The sequence below is a fragment of the Taeniopygia guttata genome, chromosome 1 (assembly GCF_048771995.1).
Source record: "Taeniopygia guttata chromosome 1, bTaeGut7.mat, whole genome shotgun sequence".
Taxonomy (NCBI): Eukaryota; Metazoa; Chordata; class Aves; order Passeriformes; family Estrildidae; genus Taeniopygia; species Taeniopygia guttata.
The window spans coordinates 29,607,243-29,627,436 of record NC_133024.1 but is presented as its reverse complement, the minus strand read 5'-3'; the positions used below and the strand labels follow the sequence as shown (position 1 = coordinate 29,627,436).

The following is a 20,194-nucleotide window of genomic DNA, read 5'->3' as shown; positions in this document are numbered from 1 at the left end:
GCAAGGCTCTGTGAGCTGTGGAGAGCTGATACCACAGGGACCATCTACTCGTGGGCTAAGACAAAGAGTTTGTCTTGAAGCTGTTTGGACCTAGACTATAACCTCAATAAATTGTCAGCTCTTGTGACACTGAGATGTGCAGCCACCCATCCCAGCAGGAATCATCACCATTGCTTCTGGCAAATAGGGCCTGGCAGGGAAACAGGATGGCCTACACTTGTAACAGAACAACTAAATGCTGTCTGTCCATGCCAAATATAAACCTTTATTAGCAACACCAAATATAAATCTTTATTAGCAGCACAAGCACAAGGGCTGTACAAATAGGTGCATATGGCTGGAACTGTTTTATGTAAAACAAACTTTGCTGTACAGGTTGAATGATTTCCAAGAAAGGAAGGTCAAACTGTTGGACTATTAATTGTTCAGAAAGAATGGGAAACAGTTGCTGAGGAAGAGATGACATTTTTCTAAAAACCATCTTTAAAAGAAAATAGGGCAAAAGCCTTGCAAATATTGTGCACCCCAACCCTCTTTTACTGGCCTGAGGATAAAATTGCTGTGCAAGCCCAGGCAATGCACACTACGAAAAGCAGAGGTGAGAAAATACAGACACTACAAAAAACATCTGTTCCCCAAAACTTTTCAGCTTTTAAAAACCATTGTAGAGGAAAAATACTAACATTTGAGGGCTTCCCCTGACAGTTTTGTATTGCGTGCAGCACATAATAACTTGCAGATGCATTTTGCTCTTGTGCCTCTTGTGCACAAGAGAAAATGAAAAGTGTCTACATCTGTACCATTCCTTGGCCAAAAGATGGCTCTCCTTATTTTTTCCTGCCTTGAGCTCCTAAGTGCCAAATACTTCTTGAAGTCTGTTACTCAGGCTACTTCCACTGGCAACAGTTTTTCTGTGAAGTGTCCATCTTCTCAGGAAAGGAGCCACTTAAGGCTCTGCCTCTGGAGTGATGGAGTTACATTATACTTTCTTTGTAACTAATTGTCTCTTTGTTCTTGCCAGCCGACACAGAGTTGGAATTAGAAGTTGTTCCTTCCCACACAGCAGAAAATGTTTGCTGTATCCTACTCTAGCAGATTGGCAAAACTTGCTGGTGCTGGGAAACTTTTCAACAGGGACACCTTTGCAGGACACCTTTGTACGTCCCAGTGCCAGCACACAGCAAGTGAGGAGTCTGACAGTATTCTCAGGCACTGGGGGTATTTGCAGATAAATGATTCATGGCTTTGGTTCTGATGCTCAATTTACTAGCAAAAAAATAAAGGGAGAGGGTTGCCTTATTTTCCTGAGACGTAATAAACATGCTCTCCATCCCTGCCCTCATTTTTATGATCTTTCTGCTATAATTTAGTTATTTCTATAACTCTTCAGGTGTATCCTGGCATGTGCCAGTGGAGTCTCTTGAAAGGAGGATTGAATGCAAACATACGTGTGTGGCTCAATGGTCGTCAATGCCATAGCTCACCTGCTGGGAGTGAAAGAAGGAGCGAGCCTCTGGGAATATGGATCCTGCAGCTCCCATTCTGTTCAAAACCAAGTGACCCCAAGCTCCTGGAAATGGTCATGACTGTGGCTTTGGCAGAGTGCATGTTCTCAGGGAGGACAGAAGTCCTTCTCCTCACCCTAGATGTGTTGCACACTGTTCCAGAGATTTGCCATGGCAGGCGTTTCCCTGCAGACTTTGCCACAACTGCTGTGCCCACTCTATGAGAAAGCAGCCCTGATAGGAACTGACCACCAAGGTGGTTCAGAGAGATTTCCCTAAAATAATAACATTCCATTTTTTATATTGAAGGGAAATGCCTCATCATGAGGAAGCCAGTGTTGGACACATGCAGGATGTGCCTATGTCCTGCTCTGAGCTGGCAGTTGGTACTGAACTTCTGCTTTCTGTATGAAAGTGTTAGCATTTTTTGATCTTCAGTGAAAAAGACCTTTAGATTATTCTCTGTTCCCTTTATATCCCAAAAGCAATAGAGATGACTGGAATTGGGAGTAGGGAAGTGTATCTGTATAATAGGCTTTTCCAAGAGAAACTACAATTAAGACAGTCTTCAGCCTTGCCAGCCCACTCAAAAAAATACTTACTCTGCTTTCCAGTGTTGGAAGACTTAAAAATTATCATGTTTGTAGATGGGAGTTGAGTTGGCTTCTTTAAGATGTTGTAAGTCCTATTTTACAATCACATTTTAAAGCCAAGACTTCCTTCTGTCTCAATGGAGGCTGTGTTTCGGATGTAATGACAAACATGCTTTGGAGAAAGGAAAATGTTTGTGGGCTAGAATTCAGAATACACAGGTCAAATGCAGTAACAGTGTGTTATTTTATGCCAAGTAACTTGGGGAGGTGAAAACCCACCAGGAGCTATGTTGGTGTGGAAAGCAGGTACTGGCCCTGCAGGATTAGACTGTGATTTAGTGAATGGGTTGAAGTGAGGTGTCTGCCCTGGCACTATGACCTGCAGTTCTCATTTGGTCATATAAATGGGGCTTTTTTCTGGAAGGTCTGCCTGCAGCAAAGTTGGATGGGGAGATTCCAAGATAACTGTTGTCAACGTATTCCTCAAAGTCTGGACAAAAGAGACTTCTACTGAGTGGATCTGCGCGTCCAACTGAAGGAGGAAGGTGAAGAGCATGTCTTCTGCCCTGGAGCTGATTTCAGAGCTGCAAAAAGAACTCCCACTAATTTAGTGCTTTCTTGGAAACATCCTCTCTGTGACTGAGAATTCATACATGCAGTTGTTTACAACAAAGAGGAAAGGCTGGCAAGATTGTGGCACAATGTGGGATTGTAGCATCCAGGGTACAAGGCAAGTGTTAAAAGTATTCTCTAAAAAGGAAAGAATCCTTTTTGAAGGGAATTCATCACTTACCAGTGTGAGCAGAAGAAAAGGAGGATGCAAAGAAGGAATCACTAAGCAGAGAAAAGAGGAATAGATAGGGCTGGACATTTTCACCTAGTGTAGCACATCAATTCACAGATGAGCCTGAACTCTTAGTGGTTTAGAATATGAGGCATGTGAACCACAGAAAGGCTGGAGGACATTCTGCATGTGAGCAAAAGCAGTTATTCCAAGACAGACATGTAGGAACAGCACCTGGTGAATTCCAGCATCAGCTAGTGTGCAGTATCTGCAGGGCTGCAAGTGACAGGCAGTAGTCAAAACAGAATTGTCAATTGAAAGTCATGGCAGCTTTCTGTAGGATCCCATCCAACACTCCTATAAAATAATTGGAAAGATTCCTGTTGGCTTCAGTCTGAAGGCTCCTATTCACCTACACCCTTGCCCTAGCCAGGACCCAGCTGCAAAACTGACACTAGGTGCTGCTCTCATGAGGAAGTGGCCAGGACTTGGAGCTGTTGGTGGCCCTCCCCTTCCCATGTACTTGTGGGCACCAGCACAGCCCAGCAGAAGCTGTCAGACACTCTGGAAGGCAGCAGAGATCTGCCTGGACATCAGCAAAGCCCAAGAAAAGCCCTATGGTGATCCACAGGGAAGCAGGGCCCCGTATGGGCCTCGCAAAGCCTGGCAAAAGCCCCGGGACACTGAAAGGCAGCAGGGCCCCTTGCAGGGCAAAGCAAAACTCAGCAAAAGCCCCAGGGCACTCTGGAGAGAAGCAAGGCCCCTTGTGGGAATGACAAAAGCCATCAGATAGGGTGAGGTGGTTGTGGTTAGGTGTAGGATTAGGGATATGTTTGGAGTTGGGGTTTGGGGTTAGGTTTTGTTATATGGTTTGGGGTTGAGAGTTAGGGGTTAGGTTTAGGCCTTGGAATTTGGGTTTAGGGGCTGGGATTAACATCATGGTTAGAGTTTAGGGTCGGGGATTATGGTTAGGTTTTGGGATTAGGGTTTATAGTTAATGTCTTTATGATTAGGTTTCTGTCTTGGGTTTAAAGTCATATGATAAATGTTTGGGTTATGATGTAAATTTAGGGGTTATTTGTAATGTTATGTTTCATAGTTAGGAGATCAAGATTTGATTTAGGTGTTAAAATTAGCATTAAATTTTAGAGTTTGTTTTAGGGGTTAAATTTAGGATTAGGATTTAGTGCCTTACATCTTAGATTTAGGGTCATTGTTAGGGTTTATTGTTTGGGTTAGGGTCAAAATCAGCTTTTGGGTTGTGATTTAGAGGGTTTTTTTAAATGGATCGTAGAAATTAATAAGATTTGTAATGGACATGGTATCTGTATGTATAGATTATTTGCCCTTGTTCTACATGCTGTTTTTAGAGGGCAGTGAGAGTTGGAAACCGGGTGAGTTGATGGATATAGCAACAGGTGTTTTGTCTATCACAAGAAGGATTTTGTCAGCAGAATTGGCCCAGGCACTACATAGACTGCAGCTAGAATACAAGATGGTTTAGTACAAGTGTGAGCTATCAGACTCCTTGAGAGAGATCTGAGAAGCCAGTCAGGCATGCAAGTGATACAAATCCAGGAGGAATTACTGCTACTTGGGAAGACAGGCTCATTGAGCAGGCATGTTTTCCTGACTAAATGAGAGAGCCATTGGTGTCACTCAAGAGATTCATGGAAAGCAGTTCATGCAGCCAGGAATAGATGCACAAGTAGAAGAGTGGCAGAGAAGTCAAGGAATGTATCAGAAGCTGCAAGATATGATGACTAACAGTAAAAGTCTGCTGCTCCTTCTAGGAGCAGCAGATGCCAGTCACACCAACCATTTGCTGGTAAGTGAATCCCAAATCATATCAGCCAGGCTTTACTCTGATGTCCTTAACATGTGTTAAACTACAGCATACAGCTATAGAGAAAAGAACTAACAACAAAAAAAAAAAAAAAAAAAACCAAACAAAACAAAAACAAAAAAGGCAAAAATGCCTATACACTTGTTTTGAGAAGCACAACAGGGACAATGACCAGTTTGATAAAAAAGGAAGAGAGTCAGCGGTGTTTAATCCAGAAAAATAGGCAAAATGGGGTTGTCATAGCATTTTAAAGGTGGATAAAGGTATATTTTGCAGTTTGGGTAGTGAATCAGTAGCCATGAGGCATGGAACAAGCCCTGATCTAGTGCATTTTTCCTAGAGCTAGTTAAGAATAGATTATGTATTTTTAATATAGCTATGCTTTAGTATAGAAATTAAAGAGAAAAGAAAGAAATTAAATAAACCAAATTGTTAAGTGACTTAATAATCACCTTTAGTATTCCAGATGAGTTCACAGCTCTCTAACCTGAGTTGATACTACAAATTATCATTTTGTGCAAGAGAAGCAAAGTTGGTGGGCTGTGTGATGCCAGGACTCAAGGCTGATGATGTGTCTGTGTTTAAACACTGGATTTCAAGTTGGAAGAAAGGAGCTGACAGAGCAGAAGACTTGGTGCTGTAATTCATTGCAGCATTTGAACTGAGTGGCAGCAGAGGGAACAGGGATGCAGCTCTAGCAGCTGGAGTGCAGAGAGGAGTGGCCTGGCCAGAAGAATAGGGTGTGCAAGTCTGGTTACAGGGTATACACCAAGAGATGGTAAGCATTGCCATTCATATAATATAGCTTAGAGCCCAGAGATGCAATGGCAAAGCCGAAGCCCCTGTCAACGCTTTAGGCATCTGCACTCAACATTTCTGTGAAGCTTTCTTAGAACTGAGAACTCTAAAACTGTTTTTGCCACAGTTTGCTCAAGAAAATACTTCTGTTCTGCTCTGAGCCAGCAAAAAGCAGCAAAATCCAGCTTCCCAGAGTACAGACAAAGAGAACAGAGCCCTTCTGACAAAGAAACAGAACTGGCATGCTGGCATTGAGGCAACGAGAAGGGAAACATTTGTGGTAATCTTTGGAGGTTTTTGATGTTCTCCTGTCAATAGAACAGCTGGAGATTGTTCACAGAGACTCTCATGTGAACAGAGTGTATTGTAAAGTCATTAAAGGGGTAGCATAAATTTATCACAGAACCAGAAATTGGAGTGACTAGGGCCAAATAGCAGAACAAGAACAAAATCCCCACTCAGCACATCAGGACAAGCAAGAGGGTCCACTGAAAGGAGGGATATCTCAAGTTGAGGCACTCCCAGTGACAGCTTCCAGCACCCACTTGCCTTTTTCTCACTCCTCATTGAATGCCTCAGCCTAGAACTCAGCAAGGTTAGGGGCATGGGAGCCTCACCCTCATCTGTCTCTCACGGCAGCAAGTCTCCAGACATGGGGAATGCAGCCAGTCACTGACCAGGCTCTTCAGAGGCATGTAGAAAAGGCAGCTCCTCACTCAGTGCTTTAAATCTCAGGACACCTTCTTCCAAGTCGATGCAACACTAAAGAAGGAGAGAGACAGTTATTTGCTGGACATTTCAGGTAGAAAATCTCATGATATCTGTGACTGGGGAGAACCTGTAACACCTCTCTGGGTTTGTAGAGACCTTAGTTTTCTTTTCCTGTCCCACATGCGGCCTCCTTGCTCTAGTTCCCTGTAGTGAGGTTCATCTCCAAACCCTTCACACATTTCCCTCCCTTCTTCCAAAGACCCTCTCTGAGTTGATGTCCTCACATCACTCAGCCATTCAACCCATTGTTTTTCCTGTTTGATGAGCCTGGCATGTGGCCACAAATGTGTGGCAGGCAGGAGCCAGCTTGCTGCAGCCATATCCTGAGCCACTCAGGAGCCAGGCTCAGCAGAGCACTGGTCCTGAGCCAAGCTGACAAAAGGACTGTTTCCACTCATGGCCAGCGAGTGTTGGACACTGAATGTGAGCACAGAGCTGCATTTGGCTTAAAGCAAGGGCACAGCTTGTTCTCATCTGCCTTCAAAGGGCAACATGGGTCTAACTCGTGTCTTTCCTTGTCTCCTCTTCAGTTTCCTCTTGCTGCTTGCAACTTGTACGGTCAGGAATACAGAGAATGGGAGATGTGATAGTATCCTACTGAGTGTTTTCTTTCTTGAAGCCTTTGAGAAGGACTGGAAAGGAATCAGTGACTCAGAACATACTGCACCCAGTCAGGCAGCTGTGCGACAAGCATTGCCCTGAGGGACCAGGACATTAAGTAATTCTGATGCTTACAACAACCAGATCTTGGAGAGCTTCCTGAGAGGAGCCCTGCAATAAGCAAGGAGCTGTTCCTTACCTTGAGAGACAACAGAGTCTGGAGGCCAATGCAAAACTCCAGCATTTCATCATCTGAGAAGAGAGAAGAGACTGATCAGGCTTTAGAGTATGTAATATTGCCTCATTAAAAAGAAAAAATTGTGTCTCTCCTGTAAAAGGATATGAAATACAAGAACATCTGATTCATAATTTTTTATGAATCAATATAAAGCAGATAAAAAATAACAAGGAAAAGGATGAGTTAAACACACCAACATTAACAAGCAGATAGTAGCAGTGACAATAATAAATCTCTCTCTTCTGCCACTCGCTCATGAGCCTTTAAAGGAGCTATTTAGGCACAGTCCTGAAGATGTCAAAATGAACTTTGCAGCTGATAAGAGAAGGAAACAATGATTATCATGACTACTGTGAGATAAATTTGAGGAAGTTTATGTGATTGTTTGAAACTTAATATATCAGAAGGGGCTTGTGAGGTCCCATGAAACTAGCTATGGGCTGTGTAAGGGAACGACAAAAGGCAGAAGGCAAGCAGCAGGGTGAATCAGGGGAGAACAAGCATGGGAAAAATGGAGAGGAGAGGGGCTAAGGGGACATGCAAGCAGACTATTGGTTCAGTTGTCTGACCAAAGCTTGCACCTAATGGCTGCAATCTAGCCAATCTTATGAAATAATTTTATTAAGTTTTTTTTTTTTTTTTTTCCCATGTAACTTGTCTGTCCTACTCATAACTGCTGCAGGTCTTCAGTGTCAGCAAACATAGAAGATGCCAGGGGTTAAAGTGGTAGCTAAAGAGGAATTCCCAGGTCCTGGAGTCTGCAGGAATCAGCAGCCACTTGTAATGTCATTAACACTTCTGCTTGCCCTGTAACCAGTGGCTGTAATTTATGATTTATTTATAACCACATAAGTGAGAGCACTGTGTGCACAGGGAGATGTAAGACATGGGTGTAGCAATTCTGCTCCTTCCAGGCAGCCATTTCCATGTTCCAACAACATGGGGAGTAGGTAGTAGCTATGGGGTAAATTCACCTGTGCTGGTACTAATGCAGATTCCCCATGAAGGGCAAGAACAAGCAGAGTGGAAACCAGGAAAGAAGAGCAAGCTGGAGTGTGTAAGAGGAGAAAGCTCTTTCTAGATAACTTAGAAATGTGGGAAGAATGTACATGAGTAGAGGGAGCAAGGGAGGCCTTGGAAGATGAGCAGGACTCATTGAAGATGGGGAACAAATTAAAGCAAGAAGGTAAAGCTGGAAGACTAAAAGGGAGAAAGAAGAGGGAAAAAAGACAACCACGTTGTTTTCAGCATATGCACAGCTTGATGTAAGTGCAAAACATGCAGCCTTTCTGCCATTTTCTGGGCCTGCCTTGTCTCCTATGGCCCCTTCCTTCAAAGGGTCCTGCTTCAGGACACTGAAGGAGACTCAGCACTCTGGGGCTTCCAGGTCCTTTCAGGGTGCTCCCTGCAGCAGAGGCAAAGGAGCACACAGAGAAGTACTCTAGGAAATAAGCTGTACCCTCTGTTACTTTCTCTGATGACTTCCAGCCAGCGAGAGATACAAGTGCCCAGTCCATAGGAGAACATAAGGCACCAGAGGATTAATCAAGCCATCTGCAGAATTTTATGAAAAGTCCATTTTAGAATTGAAATGAGAATTTTTCACATCCTTAGTTAAGACTGAAAAAGCACCTGATTTCTCCTCAGTTTCAATGTCTTCTGTCTTCTCTGTACTCTAACTCTGCCCTTTTCCTTCGGTTACATTGAGGGTATTCACCGTGTACGTTGACCTGCAGTGGAGGTGGCCACATCACCAACCTTCCACCATGCTTTTTCCAAAGGTCCTTTAAATGCCCTCGTCAGGGCAAGAGGGACACAGGAGAAACAAGAGAGAGGAGGGGCTGGCACTCTCACCTACAACCAGTGCTGAACACATCACTGTCTCCTGGCCAAATTGCAATTCCAAATGTTCTACTCGGCCCACAACGCTGGGGATGGGAAGAGAGAGGTCTCCACAGTCCATGGCAGACACTTCTTCCAGCCTGTGGGACACAAGAGGTGTTATTGCCTCAAGAGGAGGAAGAGGAGGAAAACCGGGACTTCTCACTGTTGGCAGTTCTTCTGGGTCTCACTGAGAACAGGCCCACAAGAGGGGGAATCTCTTTCGTATCATATATCTGGAGGCAGATTCAACCAGCAAAACCTCAGCACCAGCCACCAGCTGGGCAGCTTTGCCTTGCAGGTCATGCTGGCAGAATTGCACAGCACTGCCTCAGAGTCTGGGGACTGCATACACTTTGCCAGTGCTCTAATGCCTGTCCCTGTAGCCCACCCTCTGCATCTTCCCCTCAATAGCCATGCACACATGCAAAACTGCCAGTCATTATCACTGGGGCTGGGAATCCAGAGTGCCTGGGTTCTTGCCATGGTTTTTCCTTTAGCCATCCCTCCTTTTATACTGTTCAAAGACTTACCCCAGCTGGTTTAAACACCTCTTGGAGATGAGGTTTGGTAGACACCCAGTGTTAACAGTTGCTTTCAATGCCTGACCTTGGCACTAGAAAAAACAGCAGATAATTACTGTAGGCTCAAAATCAGCATATTCACCCCTCCAACTGTGTGACTTGGACTTTCTGAGCAACATAGCCAAGTTGTGGTGCTTTAGGCAGTAGTCAGAAGGCAGGAGTTTCATCCAAGACAATGGTGGTTTCCCCAGTTCTCTGCAAATCACTCTCAAACACTTATTTTTGAAATTGTCTTTCTTCATTTGTGTTTGATTGCCCAGACACTTATCTTAGTGACTTTAACTTAACAGTATTCCAGTCAAGAGATGCACAGTTAGAGAATTCGTTCATAAAACCAACATGGACTTTGTTAGCAGAGCAGTAATATGCAAAGTTTTCTAAAGGAATACAAGCATGTGCTAGTTTCTCTGGGTTTCATCTCTCCATTTCTTCTGGTGTTGCAGGGAACAATGTCTCAGAGCTAAACCTTTGTTCTCAGTAGAAAAGCTGCCAGAAGAAGTCTGAAGGAGAAGCAGGAGCACCCAGGACAAACACACCTGAAATGAGCTTGAATTTAAGGCAGTTCCCAAGATAACTGGCAAATCCATGTGACTCCTGAATCCAAGAAACAACCTGATCAAGATATTACTATTTTGTGTAGGGCTTACAACATATTCCTATATAGCTCTTTAAGGATATAAGACATGATGTTACAATAGTCACAGCTGGTGTCATTTAGCAAAGGGGGAGAGTGTGCCCTGCACCCAAGTAACCTGTGCATGATTTTACTGGAATAGTTCCCAGTGCTTTCCTCATTTCATTTCTTTACCACTTTGAACATGAAAGGGAAAAGAAGATGTAGTTCCCATCTGGTTTTTGTCCCCTCTTTAGAGAGGTCCTTAATGGCAGGCCTGAGGTGATGAAGTAACAGCAGGTTACATTTATTTTAGGGGCCTGAAAACATAGGGTCATCAAGGACATCAATAAGAATTAGGTTGAGGGAAAAAAAAAAGAGGAACAGGACTTAGTAAAGGAACTGGAAAAGATGGAGTAACTGTCATCTGCAAAATACATCTTCACCTATGGTACCTAATAATATGTATTCTTGATGGCCTAGCTCTTCAAGGCTCTGTCTTACACCACCGCCCAAAAAAACCCCATCAATAAAACCCCACTCACATAATTTTCCTTTTGGGAGGCACATTGTATTCCTACTATCATTTGTGCTTTTCCAGTGATTCCTTCTCTTCCATCCACTATGGCACTCTGTGACATGAACCGCTCAGAAGCAGCAACATACCTGACACCACTTCTCTACTCTTATGCTCAGTCCCAACAAGTTTAAATGCTTGAACACCTTAAGCAGATCAGCATGGCTATGAGGGACTCAGTGCAGCACCAGCAGGATCAAGGAAAATGTCTCAATTTCTTGATTTCTTACCTAAGCCTGTGTATGATTATTTATCATCACCGAGAGCTACATCCAGTATTTCCAAGATTTCATTTTCGAAAATGTGCTGTGAGCAGTTAGAAAGAAGAAAACAACTCCTGTGAGAAATACTGGAGTGCAATTGCTAAGGAATCACTTGGGAGCAGCAGTGTTGAAATGCATGAGCTGCTGTTGTTATAATAAGCCTAAACTGTATCACTAGGCAGATTACCGAGTTTTGTTTCAGAGCAGGCTGGGAAATCTGCAAGTTAGAGTCTTGATAGGATATAACAGGACAGTGATTATTCTGTAGAAAACAATATTTAATCTCATTGAGTGTACACAGCTCTTCACCACTAACCATTTCCCTAGAGAACTCACCAGGAGCCTGAGGGAAAGTCCTTGGCCCAGTGTACCAAAAATACAATGCAGGCAGCTCATAAGCACTGCAAGGCTTCTTGAACTAGGAGGACTTTTCATCACTTTACCCACTCTCATCTCTACTCCAGAATTTTCAGTCTGTTACTACCAGTCACATTTATTTTTTATCTAAATGTCAATTATGGGAATTTCCAAGAAAAAGGGGAAGGGGAGTCAGTAAGGATCACTATAAAGAGCTGGGTTTTCTGAAATGATGTCAGTCCCAAAGTCAAGAAGCTGCTTTAGCAAACAAAAGGCTGATCAATCCCAGGTTGCTTTGGCATAGAGGAAAGCTGGCCTTCTACAGCAGTGAAGTTTTTCAGCATCTATTCCCAAATCAACAAGAGACAAGCCCCACCACAAAAAATAACAGCTTGATTTTATGTTGCAGATGCCAGTTGTGACTAGTTTTCCAAAGTGCTTTTCAAAAACTGTCACAAAAAGGGGCAATTCTGCTAAAGTACCATTTGGGCAACCCACCTAAGCAAATAGAAGGGTGAGTGACTGCAGTACAATTATAGACTAGGTCTATCTGTGATCTCTGGGACTTAAAAGGCCTTAGACATAGGGCAACTAAAACCTGTTAGAGTGAAACCACTTACTGCCTGAATCTCCATGTACCACTGAAGTCTACATATATTTGAGTTTATTCCTTAGTCAAATTCAGTTACAAGTCAGGTGATGCATTTGTTACCACTTTGGGATTTTCAGCATACTTCCCTGTGTGTAAATGGTATATTAGCTTTTCTCAGGAGTCAGGGAAAAAAAAAGACTTCTCTGGGGCTGTGCTCCATTTCTAATAAAAACTGCACTATAATCAAGCAGTTCTCCAAAAGGCACCAGCTCACCTCTCTGGCTCAAATAAACTGGCAGCCTGAGTCCTATTTCCTGCCATAGCTCTGTTACTGTCAGGAGAGGCTTTTTGAAGTTCACAAATATGAACATCAAAAGCAGCAAGACAAAAAGAAGGGGAGGAGAGCTTCCCTTACTTCAGTGTAAGATCAAGTGTGACAAACAGTGACTGGCTCCTAAGAAGGGCAGAAAAAGACAGAAAGGCCTGTGCAGAATTCAGGGAGAGTTACATGCAGTGTTAGATCTGTTTCCTTGCTTGTGATGCTCATTAACCTTCCTCTGTGAGGGTAAGTAAAATGTGGGTGACAGCTGGGGTTCAGTGCATTAGAAACACAAAAGGGAATGATTGGTGGCCTGTAATGCTGACTTAGCTACTACCCCTGAGATACAACACCTGTACATGCCTGTCCTTGTTCAATGTGCATGCCTGGCAAAAACCCCACCCTTTATCACTAAACTTCCTCCTGCAGAACAATAAGGAGAGGCTATTAAAGAAAAAGAACCACCTTTATTTGCTCAAAAATAGGCTCCAAGTAATTGGAGAAATTACCCTCAGAGCCATTCATCCTACTAGTCTGTCCCCAGGTGTGGTTATGTTAACCCAGACATATTAAAGTCTAAAATGCAGGGTAAGCAATGCCTAACTGCAGCAGTGAAGGCTGCAAAACAAACCAGACAGTGGCTTTGCTTGGTACTGAGATACCTGATCTAAGCCTTTCATAAAATTAGTACCAGGCTGTGTTCCTATCATAACTTACTGTGCTAAATGAATTTTCAAAGGTATATATGTTTCACTTGGAAGTATAACCTTTACACTTGGATATGGGAGACGGTCTTTAGGATAGTTAACTGAGCTGAAACCAGCTTTAAAATGGGTTTTGTACAACAGGTCTTCATGAGTATCTTCATGAATCTCATATCTGTATGTTACAGTGCAGCTCTAACCATCCAGCTCTCGTCCATGGGCCACAGTTTTTGGATGCACTTCCTCTAACTGCAGGGGCCAAGGAGTAGTGTGCTCTGCTGTACAGGAGGATATAAAAAGAAAAGGAAACTAAAAATACTGCTTCCATCAAGAGGTGCAGCTGAGCTAATTTGGAGCACAGTTAGCCACTTTCTGAGGAGCTCCTTTGACACCTGAGAGAATCAGACTGAACTGGAATTAGTTAAATGTAAATCAGCTAGAGGCACCTGTCTTCAAGTGATAAGGAGACATTCCTTGCTTCTACATACAGTTATAAAATACCTCATATCATGGGAAAGGTGGCCTTCAAAGGAAGGAGATGTGATTTAGGTAATTTATGTTCAAATATGGACAACTAGAAGGCATGTAGCAGAAAGGCTTTCCTCTGGCTACATCCAGAGCTGCATCCAGACTCTAGGAGAGGCCATGCATGAAATCTCTTTTTTTTGGCTGCAGCTGGCTTTGCAATTCATAACTCAGCATGGCCCTTGGGAGGGGGACAGCTGGAACTCTGAGCATTTACCATCACTTTGAAATCAGCAGCGCTGTGTTGTTGCCTTACCTGGCACTGTATTATCAGGGGTGAAGTCTCTTTTCTTCTGTCCTCTCCCTTTTCCATCTTTTCATCCTGGTCTTTTGCCAGTGGAGATTGAACCCGTGCAGACTGACCCCTGGCCTCGCCCCGCAGCTTGTTCAGGTTGCCTTCCAAGAGGCGCCGCTGGACCACACTATGAGGCTGCTGTCTCCATCACAAAGAAAGAGAAATCCCAGCTAAGTATGGGGCTAAGGACAAGGATATTTGCTAGCTTAGGGATGTAAGTTGGAAATGCCTGACCCAACTGATTGTCCTGATGAAAGGCATGCTTATCGAAAAAAAATTTCTTTAAATCCCAAGATTTTTTTTTGGTAGCTGCTGATTTGGTGTTAAAGTGTTGGGATGTCTGTGACAGGCAGGTCTCTGGGAGGAGAATTATTGGAGGAGAAGAACATACCTGATGCATGCTCTCCCCACAGATATCTGTTCCTTCAGCTAAACATGCACTGGAGAGTCTCATTCCTGTTCAGCCTAATGCAGTGCACTGCCTGCTGGGTGTGTGCTGACATCCCACCAGGCACACTCACACCTTCCAATGTGGGAGGGCACGAGGAGAGGAACGTAGCGTGTGTGTGATGTACTTGTGGGCAAGAAGGCAGGACTGCAGATATTTTAGGTGTACAAGCAATTATTTGTAGTGAAGCAGAAAGCTCCTCAAGGAGGAAACTAAAATGAGCTTCTAATGTTCCTTGGAGTCTGTCTCTGCTCCCCACCATCAGATACTCCAGATTTTGCCCAGTATTGATCCATCCAGTCCCTGCACAGCTATTGAATCAACAGTGGCAACACCAATGAAACAGGTGCCTGTTGGAGGTATCTGTCTTTTCTCCATGTACTCAGCTCCACTGCCCTTCTGCAGGAGAGCAGCTGCTCTCAGCTGGCCATGGCATTCCCAGTAACAAAAGTCTGTTTGAAGAAAGGCAAACAATCTAAAGGGGTCAATGTGCTACAGCTTAAAATGTTGTTTTTCTCTCTCTAAAGAAAAAAAAATTGTCATCTCCCAGGTGGTGCAGCAGTTTGATGCAGGATTTTGTCAATGGGCAGGCCAAACACCTAAACTAGACCAGACCTGCCAATGAGCTGGGCTGCATTAGCCCCACAGGTTACGTGTGTTTCAGAATAGCCTCATGCATGGCCAGAGAGCTGAGGCCAGAGAAGTGTGCAAGCTGCAACTTGAAGCACCCTGATTTGTCAGATTTGACCAATGGTTGGTGCAGGATGGCTGTCACTGACTCCTTGGTCACACTCAGCATTGCTCTTTGCAAGATGCCATGTCCCTCATACCTCTGCTTCCTTGCCACTCAAGGGGTGAGAGTCGGATCATTCACATGCTGCATGAGAAACATTGCAGCAGTTGAAAAAATGGGGTAAAAATATCCCTCTGTTCCTGGTCTTTTCCCAGCTTACTGTACCGGCCCACAGCACAGCTGGCCCTTGTGCTTAGCTCCCTAAATACTCTGAGCACAGTGCCAGTTTGGCTGCCAGCTAACATCTGGGCCATGGGAAAAGGGCAGGGAACTAACAGCAGGTCTCCAAATTCCCATCCTCCCTCCCGCCTCTCACAATCTGGCATGCAAAGGACCTTTCCCCCTTCCTGCAACATTTCCCACAGAACCAGCAAGCTCTTTGCAGCTGCCACCTCTGTCCCCTTCTTGTCACTCAGCCTGGGAAGAGGCCAAGTGCTGGTTGGGATTAGCTGAGCTTTGGGATTTTGGAGGCATCTGATTCAAGAGCAGACTCCCAGGGCCCTGTCTATCTTCTCTTTCACCAGTGAGACATGGAGAGAGCGTTGTAGCTCTTGGACTGGTCAGAAACAATTAGATTTAGAAGATGGTAAGGGAGGATGTTGGAGTGTTGTGGCCAGGAGCTGGAAAGGATGCCCTCTCAGGGCACTTAGAGGGATCAAAGAAGATTCCCAGTGCTATTTAGGGAAGGTTCTGGTTCTCCAATGTGAAACCTCCAGGCCTTGCTGTGATTAGTGACATTGTATGAGCTGGGGATCTTGATTTTTGGGAGATGAGAAACCAGGTCTTCAGACCTTCTTGGTACTTCCAGAATATTTTAGCTCATGTAGCTACTTTTTTTTTTTTTTTTTCCCATTTAAAAAAACCCCAAAACTGATCATGCTTTTTGTTGCAAAGGTGGAAACATGAGATCTCCACAGAAATATATAATTACTCGTTATTGGAGACATGATGGGCCCATCAAATTGCAGGCATTTCTGGATGCATTGCATAAGCTGAGTGCACACCCAGAATACACAGAAAAGAATGGCAAAAAGTAACAGCCTGTGGCTGCAAAAGAAAGGAGATGTTTTATTTTAAATTATATGAGGACTTGCTCTAATTTTATGCCATGGAGCTGCCACAGCTGGAGTCCCTGGCATTGTCAATGGAGACCTGTTTTGGGGAATTAATTAAACTTTCCTCCCAATGTAAATGCTATAGGAGTCAGGGGTGTTTTACTCTCTCTCTCCAAATCAAACTCTCCAGCACATCCTACTCCTGCTTCATTTTCAGGACATTCCTTTTTTGTATTCCTATCCTCCAGGAGGGAGCCAACTCAATTTAGGAAAAAGAGATGGGGTTTTCATAGTGCTGGAGAAATGTCTAGAAAAACAAACCAAAAGCATATTTGGGACTCTGATTTGCAGCGTCCAAAGATCACAGCAATATCACAGTGTCCCATTGAGTTACAGGAACTGCTGAATCCCACTTGGAAATCTAAGACCTGGTTCTTCTTTTGCTCCAAGTTAAAGCAGAAAAGGAGGTACCACGTTGACCCCAGATATGGCACTGTGTGTTGAACTTGGCACAGTGGCCACACTTTATTTTGTGCCCTCTAACACCAAAGCAAAATGTCCATGTGAGAAAAACACCTCATGCTTTATTCACTGCTCCCTAGGTCCATGGTAAAAAAGTTTCAGCTGTTCTGTTATGGATCAAACACGAAGTTTGCAGTGGGCTGCAGTGACCAAACACTGTCAGCACACGAGTTCTCCTGCCTGGAATGGTTAATTCCAGCAGGAGAGCTCCTCGTGGCAAGTGATTTAGACAAGGACTGTCTCACTCAAGGAACCCCTTAGGGCTTCAGGCTGCCAGTTGTCGCTTTGAGGCATGGTGTGACAGGAGTCAGTCCCAAAGCAAAGCTGGCAGATGTGTTTCTGCCTGCCTTTGTGGCTGGGGTCAGCAAACACGCACTAGAAGCCTCCGGAGTGGCTCATCCCCATTCCCTGCCCAGGGACGGGCCCAGGCTCACGCCCAGCTGTGCTCCAGAGGGGATGTTGGAGCTGCAGTGCTGCAGGCCCCGAGGGCCAGCATTGGCTCTCTGGGCTCCAGGAGATTCAGAGCTCCTTCCCCACGGGGAGGAGAGTCCCTGCTCCTCTCTAAGACAGCACTGATGTGACACAGCTCTCGCCCTCCAGCCATGACTGCACACAGGTCCGGAGGGACAGTCCACACCGAGCCCTGCTAACAGCCATGAGTGCGGCTGCAGAACATGAGGTGACAGCACAGGGGAACATGGAGGAGCCACCCTTGACCCTGCCATGCCAGGGACTCCCAGCAGCTGCTGAGGGAGCTGCAGGGAGGGTGGTGGGAGCACGAGAACATGGCACTGACCCCTCGTCTGCAAGCCGCTGCACCCCAAGGTTTCAGCAAGGAGGATTAGCCCCCACTCAGTGCCAGGCACCTTCTGGTCCCACACATGTGTGGCCCTGTGCCACTGCCTCAGGAGCTGGGAAATGACTGGAGGAACACATATGAGAGCATCTGTGGTGTGGCTGCGATTGTCTGGGGATACAGAGGGAAGCACAGACTGCAGGGAGAGACAAGATCTTTTATGACGCCCACTGCCACAGATGGAATAAGTGCCCCCATCACAACCAGACGTGAGCCCTCTTTTGGGAAAATGGTTTAGACTTCCACATCCTTGAGCAGTTTAACTCTACAGTGGAGAGAAGTTGGACAGCAAAACTGCCAGAGCAAGGAGAATATGTGTGCAGTTGAGCCAGTAACAGATCCTCTGGGAATCTGCTTTCAGCCTCGGGGAAACCCTTCCAGACTGCCAAGGCTGCTGGAACAGACCTCCCTCCCTGATGCTCCCTGATCCACGTCACCACAAGGAGATATCCACAGGCCTCGCTCCGGTGCCTCCTCCCCAAAGGAGTCATCCAGAGTGCCAGGTACTGCATCTGCCTGCCTGCCTGGTTTGCAGTCCTGCCTTTGCTTGCCCCTCCATAAATCCAGAGAGTGGGGGGAAGAGAGAAAAATGCAAAAAAGTGACAAGGTCAAACATAAGTTTCTCAGAATTTCGTGAATTGTACTTCCCTCCCTGCTGAGTCCAGAAAGGATTCTGTTTTTCAACTGGATCATGCAGGAATACATAGGGGCTTTCAGAGATGTCCCACATGGAAATATACGTGTCACATGAACATACATAGGTATTGGGTGAATGGAAATTTGGATTCTGGAGAGTCCTGCCAGTCTATGTCTGCCTGAGGAGTTTGGTTCCTATGGGGAGGCACAAGAAGATGGACGCAAGCAAATGGGTGATTAATTCTTTCCCCTCACCCTGACCTGCTCCTAGATGATCCTGAAGGGAAGTTTCATTTTTGCCGAACCTATGATCCTTTCACAAAGCCTGACAGCAGCTACAACTGGAATGAAGGCTATTAGGAGGACCCCCTCCCAAACGTGGTCCCCGTGGACTCACCAGATCCTTGGAGGTGCCAAGCCTTGTCAAGCCATCCAGAGGCAGCAGATCAGCAGAGTCCTTGTGCACAAACTGGGTGGCCTGTTTGAGGCGCCTCTTCTGTTGCAGAATAGCTTTGTTCCTCAGCTCCATCTCACACTCCTCTCGCTCCAGCTCGGGAATACCCTCACTCTGCTTTTCCTCCAGGTCTCCTTGCCCCAGTGGCAGGGGGCAGCTCTTCCTTGTGCTCATGGTGAAGATTCAGACAGAACAGGTCCTTCTTGGTGTGCTGGGGTATTCCCTGAACTCGTCTGCTGGTGTTTGCCCTCTGGAAGCTGACTCAGTCTCTGATCTCCTTTCCCTTTCTCTTCCTCACGGCTCGCCTTCTCTTCCTTTCTCTGCCTTTCCTCCTGTTCTCTTAGTTATAACTCACCCATCTCTGAAGTGTCTCGGTGCCTGTTTCTCCCTCTGTCCTCTCCACTCCTCCGTATCCTTCTGCTCCCGCCTCTTCCCCTCCCTCACTTCTCTTGCCCTGACCGCAGCTTTGCCTCCTCCAGTCCGTGGGTCCGTGTCGTAATAGAAAAAGCCGCGCGTCAGAAACCGCTTTCCATAAATCACGGCAGAGCCGGCAGGATGCTCCGGCTGGAAAAATCCAGCAGCAGAAGGATGGCCCCGCTGGATGCTGGGGGCCGGACTTACCTCGGCGGGCTGCGCGCACGCACCGCGCGTGTCCGTGTCCGTGTCCGTGTCCGTGTCCGTGTGTGTGTCCGTGTGTGTGCCCGCCTGTCCCCGGCTCCTGGGGACACGCTACAGCTGCCGGCGGCAGCCTGCGCGCTCCGCTGCCTCTGCCAGGGGGCTTTGACGCTTCTCGGTGTCTCTGTAAACACTGGCAGCAACTCGGGTCAGCCTGGAAGATGATGCAGTGCCTCGGTAAATGGGAGAGTATCCTCCTCAAGGCTCCTGGCAGGCATGCCCAGTCCCATTTCTGCAGAGAGTGTCATGCCTTTGCAATAGGCTGCGCTGAAGGATGTTTCTGTGTAGCTTGAATGAAATGCTGAAGGTCTGGTTTCTGCTTCCAGCCAAGGCAAATGTGTTGTGCCCGACTCTGTCCTCCTTCTCATTCCATTCTATACTCTGTCCTCCTTCTCATTCCATTCTATCGAAAGCAAGCCTAAAATCACTGGCTCGTTGATACCAGCAGACTTGGCTCCCTGTTTATACCAAAAGAATGCTGGTGCTGCTGCAGTGTGGGGTGTCTGGACCTGAGCAGACATCCTTTCTCTCAGGGGAGACAGAACATGGTAGAATTCCCTTTTTCAGCTTTCTGTCTTCATATTGGCCTGCTTGAAACTATGAATTTTAACTTGAACTGATGCTGTCTCATTTTGATCCCTTTTCTCTGGCTAATGCACTGCCCCATTAAGCACCAGGTGTGATATCAGGTACAGGGAGGAACCAAAACTTTACTCAGCTGTGAAGCTAAGGACAGCATTACATTTCCAGGAAAGCCAGCAAGCAGTGAAACAGCTTTCCTGTGCATCACAGAAGGAATAGCAGCAATGGACTAAAAAAGTTACAATGAAAGGACACTTTCTGTTGCTCCTTTTGTTTTGTTTTCTGTCTTAGTTGTATTACTTAGTAATACTTATTAGTATTACTGATA

General features: G+C 45.5%; 1 protein-coding gene across 2 annotated transcripts; it reads right to left on the bottom strand.

The window, feature by feature from the left end:
• Nucleotides 1-245: 245 nt before the first annotated feature.
• On the bottom strand, nucleotides 246-19,654 carry NRIP2 (nuclear receptor interacting protein 2). Of its 2 annotated transcripts, XR_012054829.1 has the most exons (7): nucleotides 18,553-19,654; nucleotides 13,807-13,983; nucleotides 9,550-9,632; nucleotides 8,990-9,117; nucleotides 7,097-7,149; nucleotides 6,144-6,288; nucleotides 246-2,682 (listed from the first exon to the last, which is right to left on the bottom strand). XR_012054829.1 is itself a non-coding variant. In XM_012569863.5 (6 exons), exons 1-6 carry the CDS (start codon nucleotides 18,781-18,783, stop codon nucleotides 6,196-6,198), a joined length of 765 nt encoding a protein of 254 aa, XP_012425317.5. In that variant the 5' UTR covers nucleotides 18,784-19,653; the 3' UTR covers nucleotides 246-6,195. The 2 variants fall into 2 exon arrangements, 1 of the variants encoding a protein (XP_012425317.5); XM_012569863.5 differs by having other exon boundaries at nucleotides 246-6,288; nucleotides 18,553-19,653.
• Nucleotides 19,655-20,194: the final 540 nt, after the last annotated feature.

Coding starts and splice junctions, on each gene's coding strand:
- NRIP2 (XM_012569863.5), bottom strand. CDS start 18,783: ATGAGCACAAGGAAGAGCTGCCCCCTGCCACTGGGGCAAGGAGACCTG. Junction 13,984..18,552: donor TTGGCACCTCCAAGGATCTG/GTGAGTCCACGG, acceptor TGATGGAGACAG/CAGCCTCATAGTGTGGTCCA. Junction 6,289..7,096: donor AGACTCTGTTGTCTCTCAAG/GTAAGGAACAGC, acceptor CTCCTTCTTTAG/TGTTGCATCGACTTGGAAGA.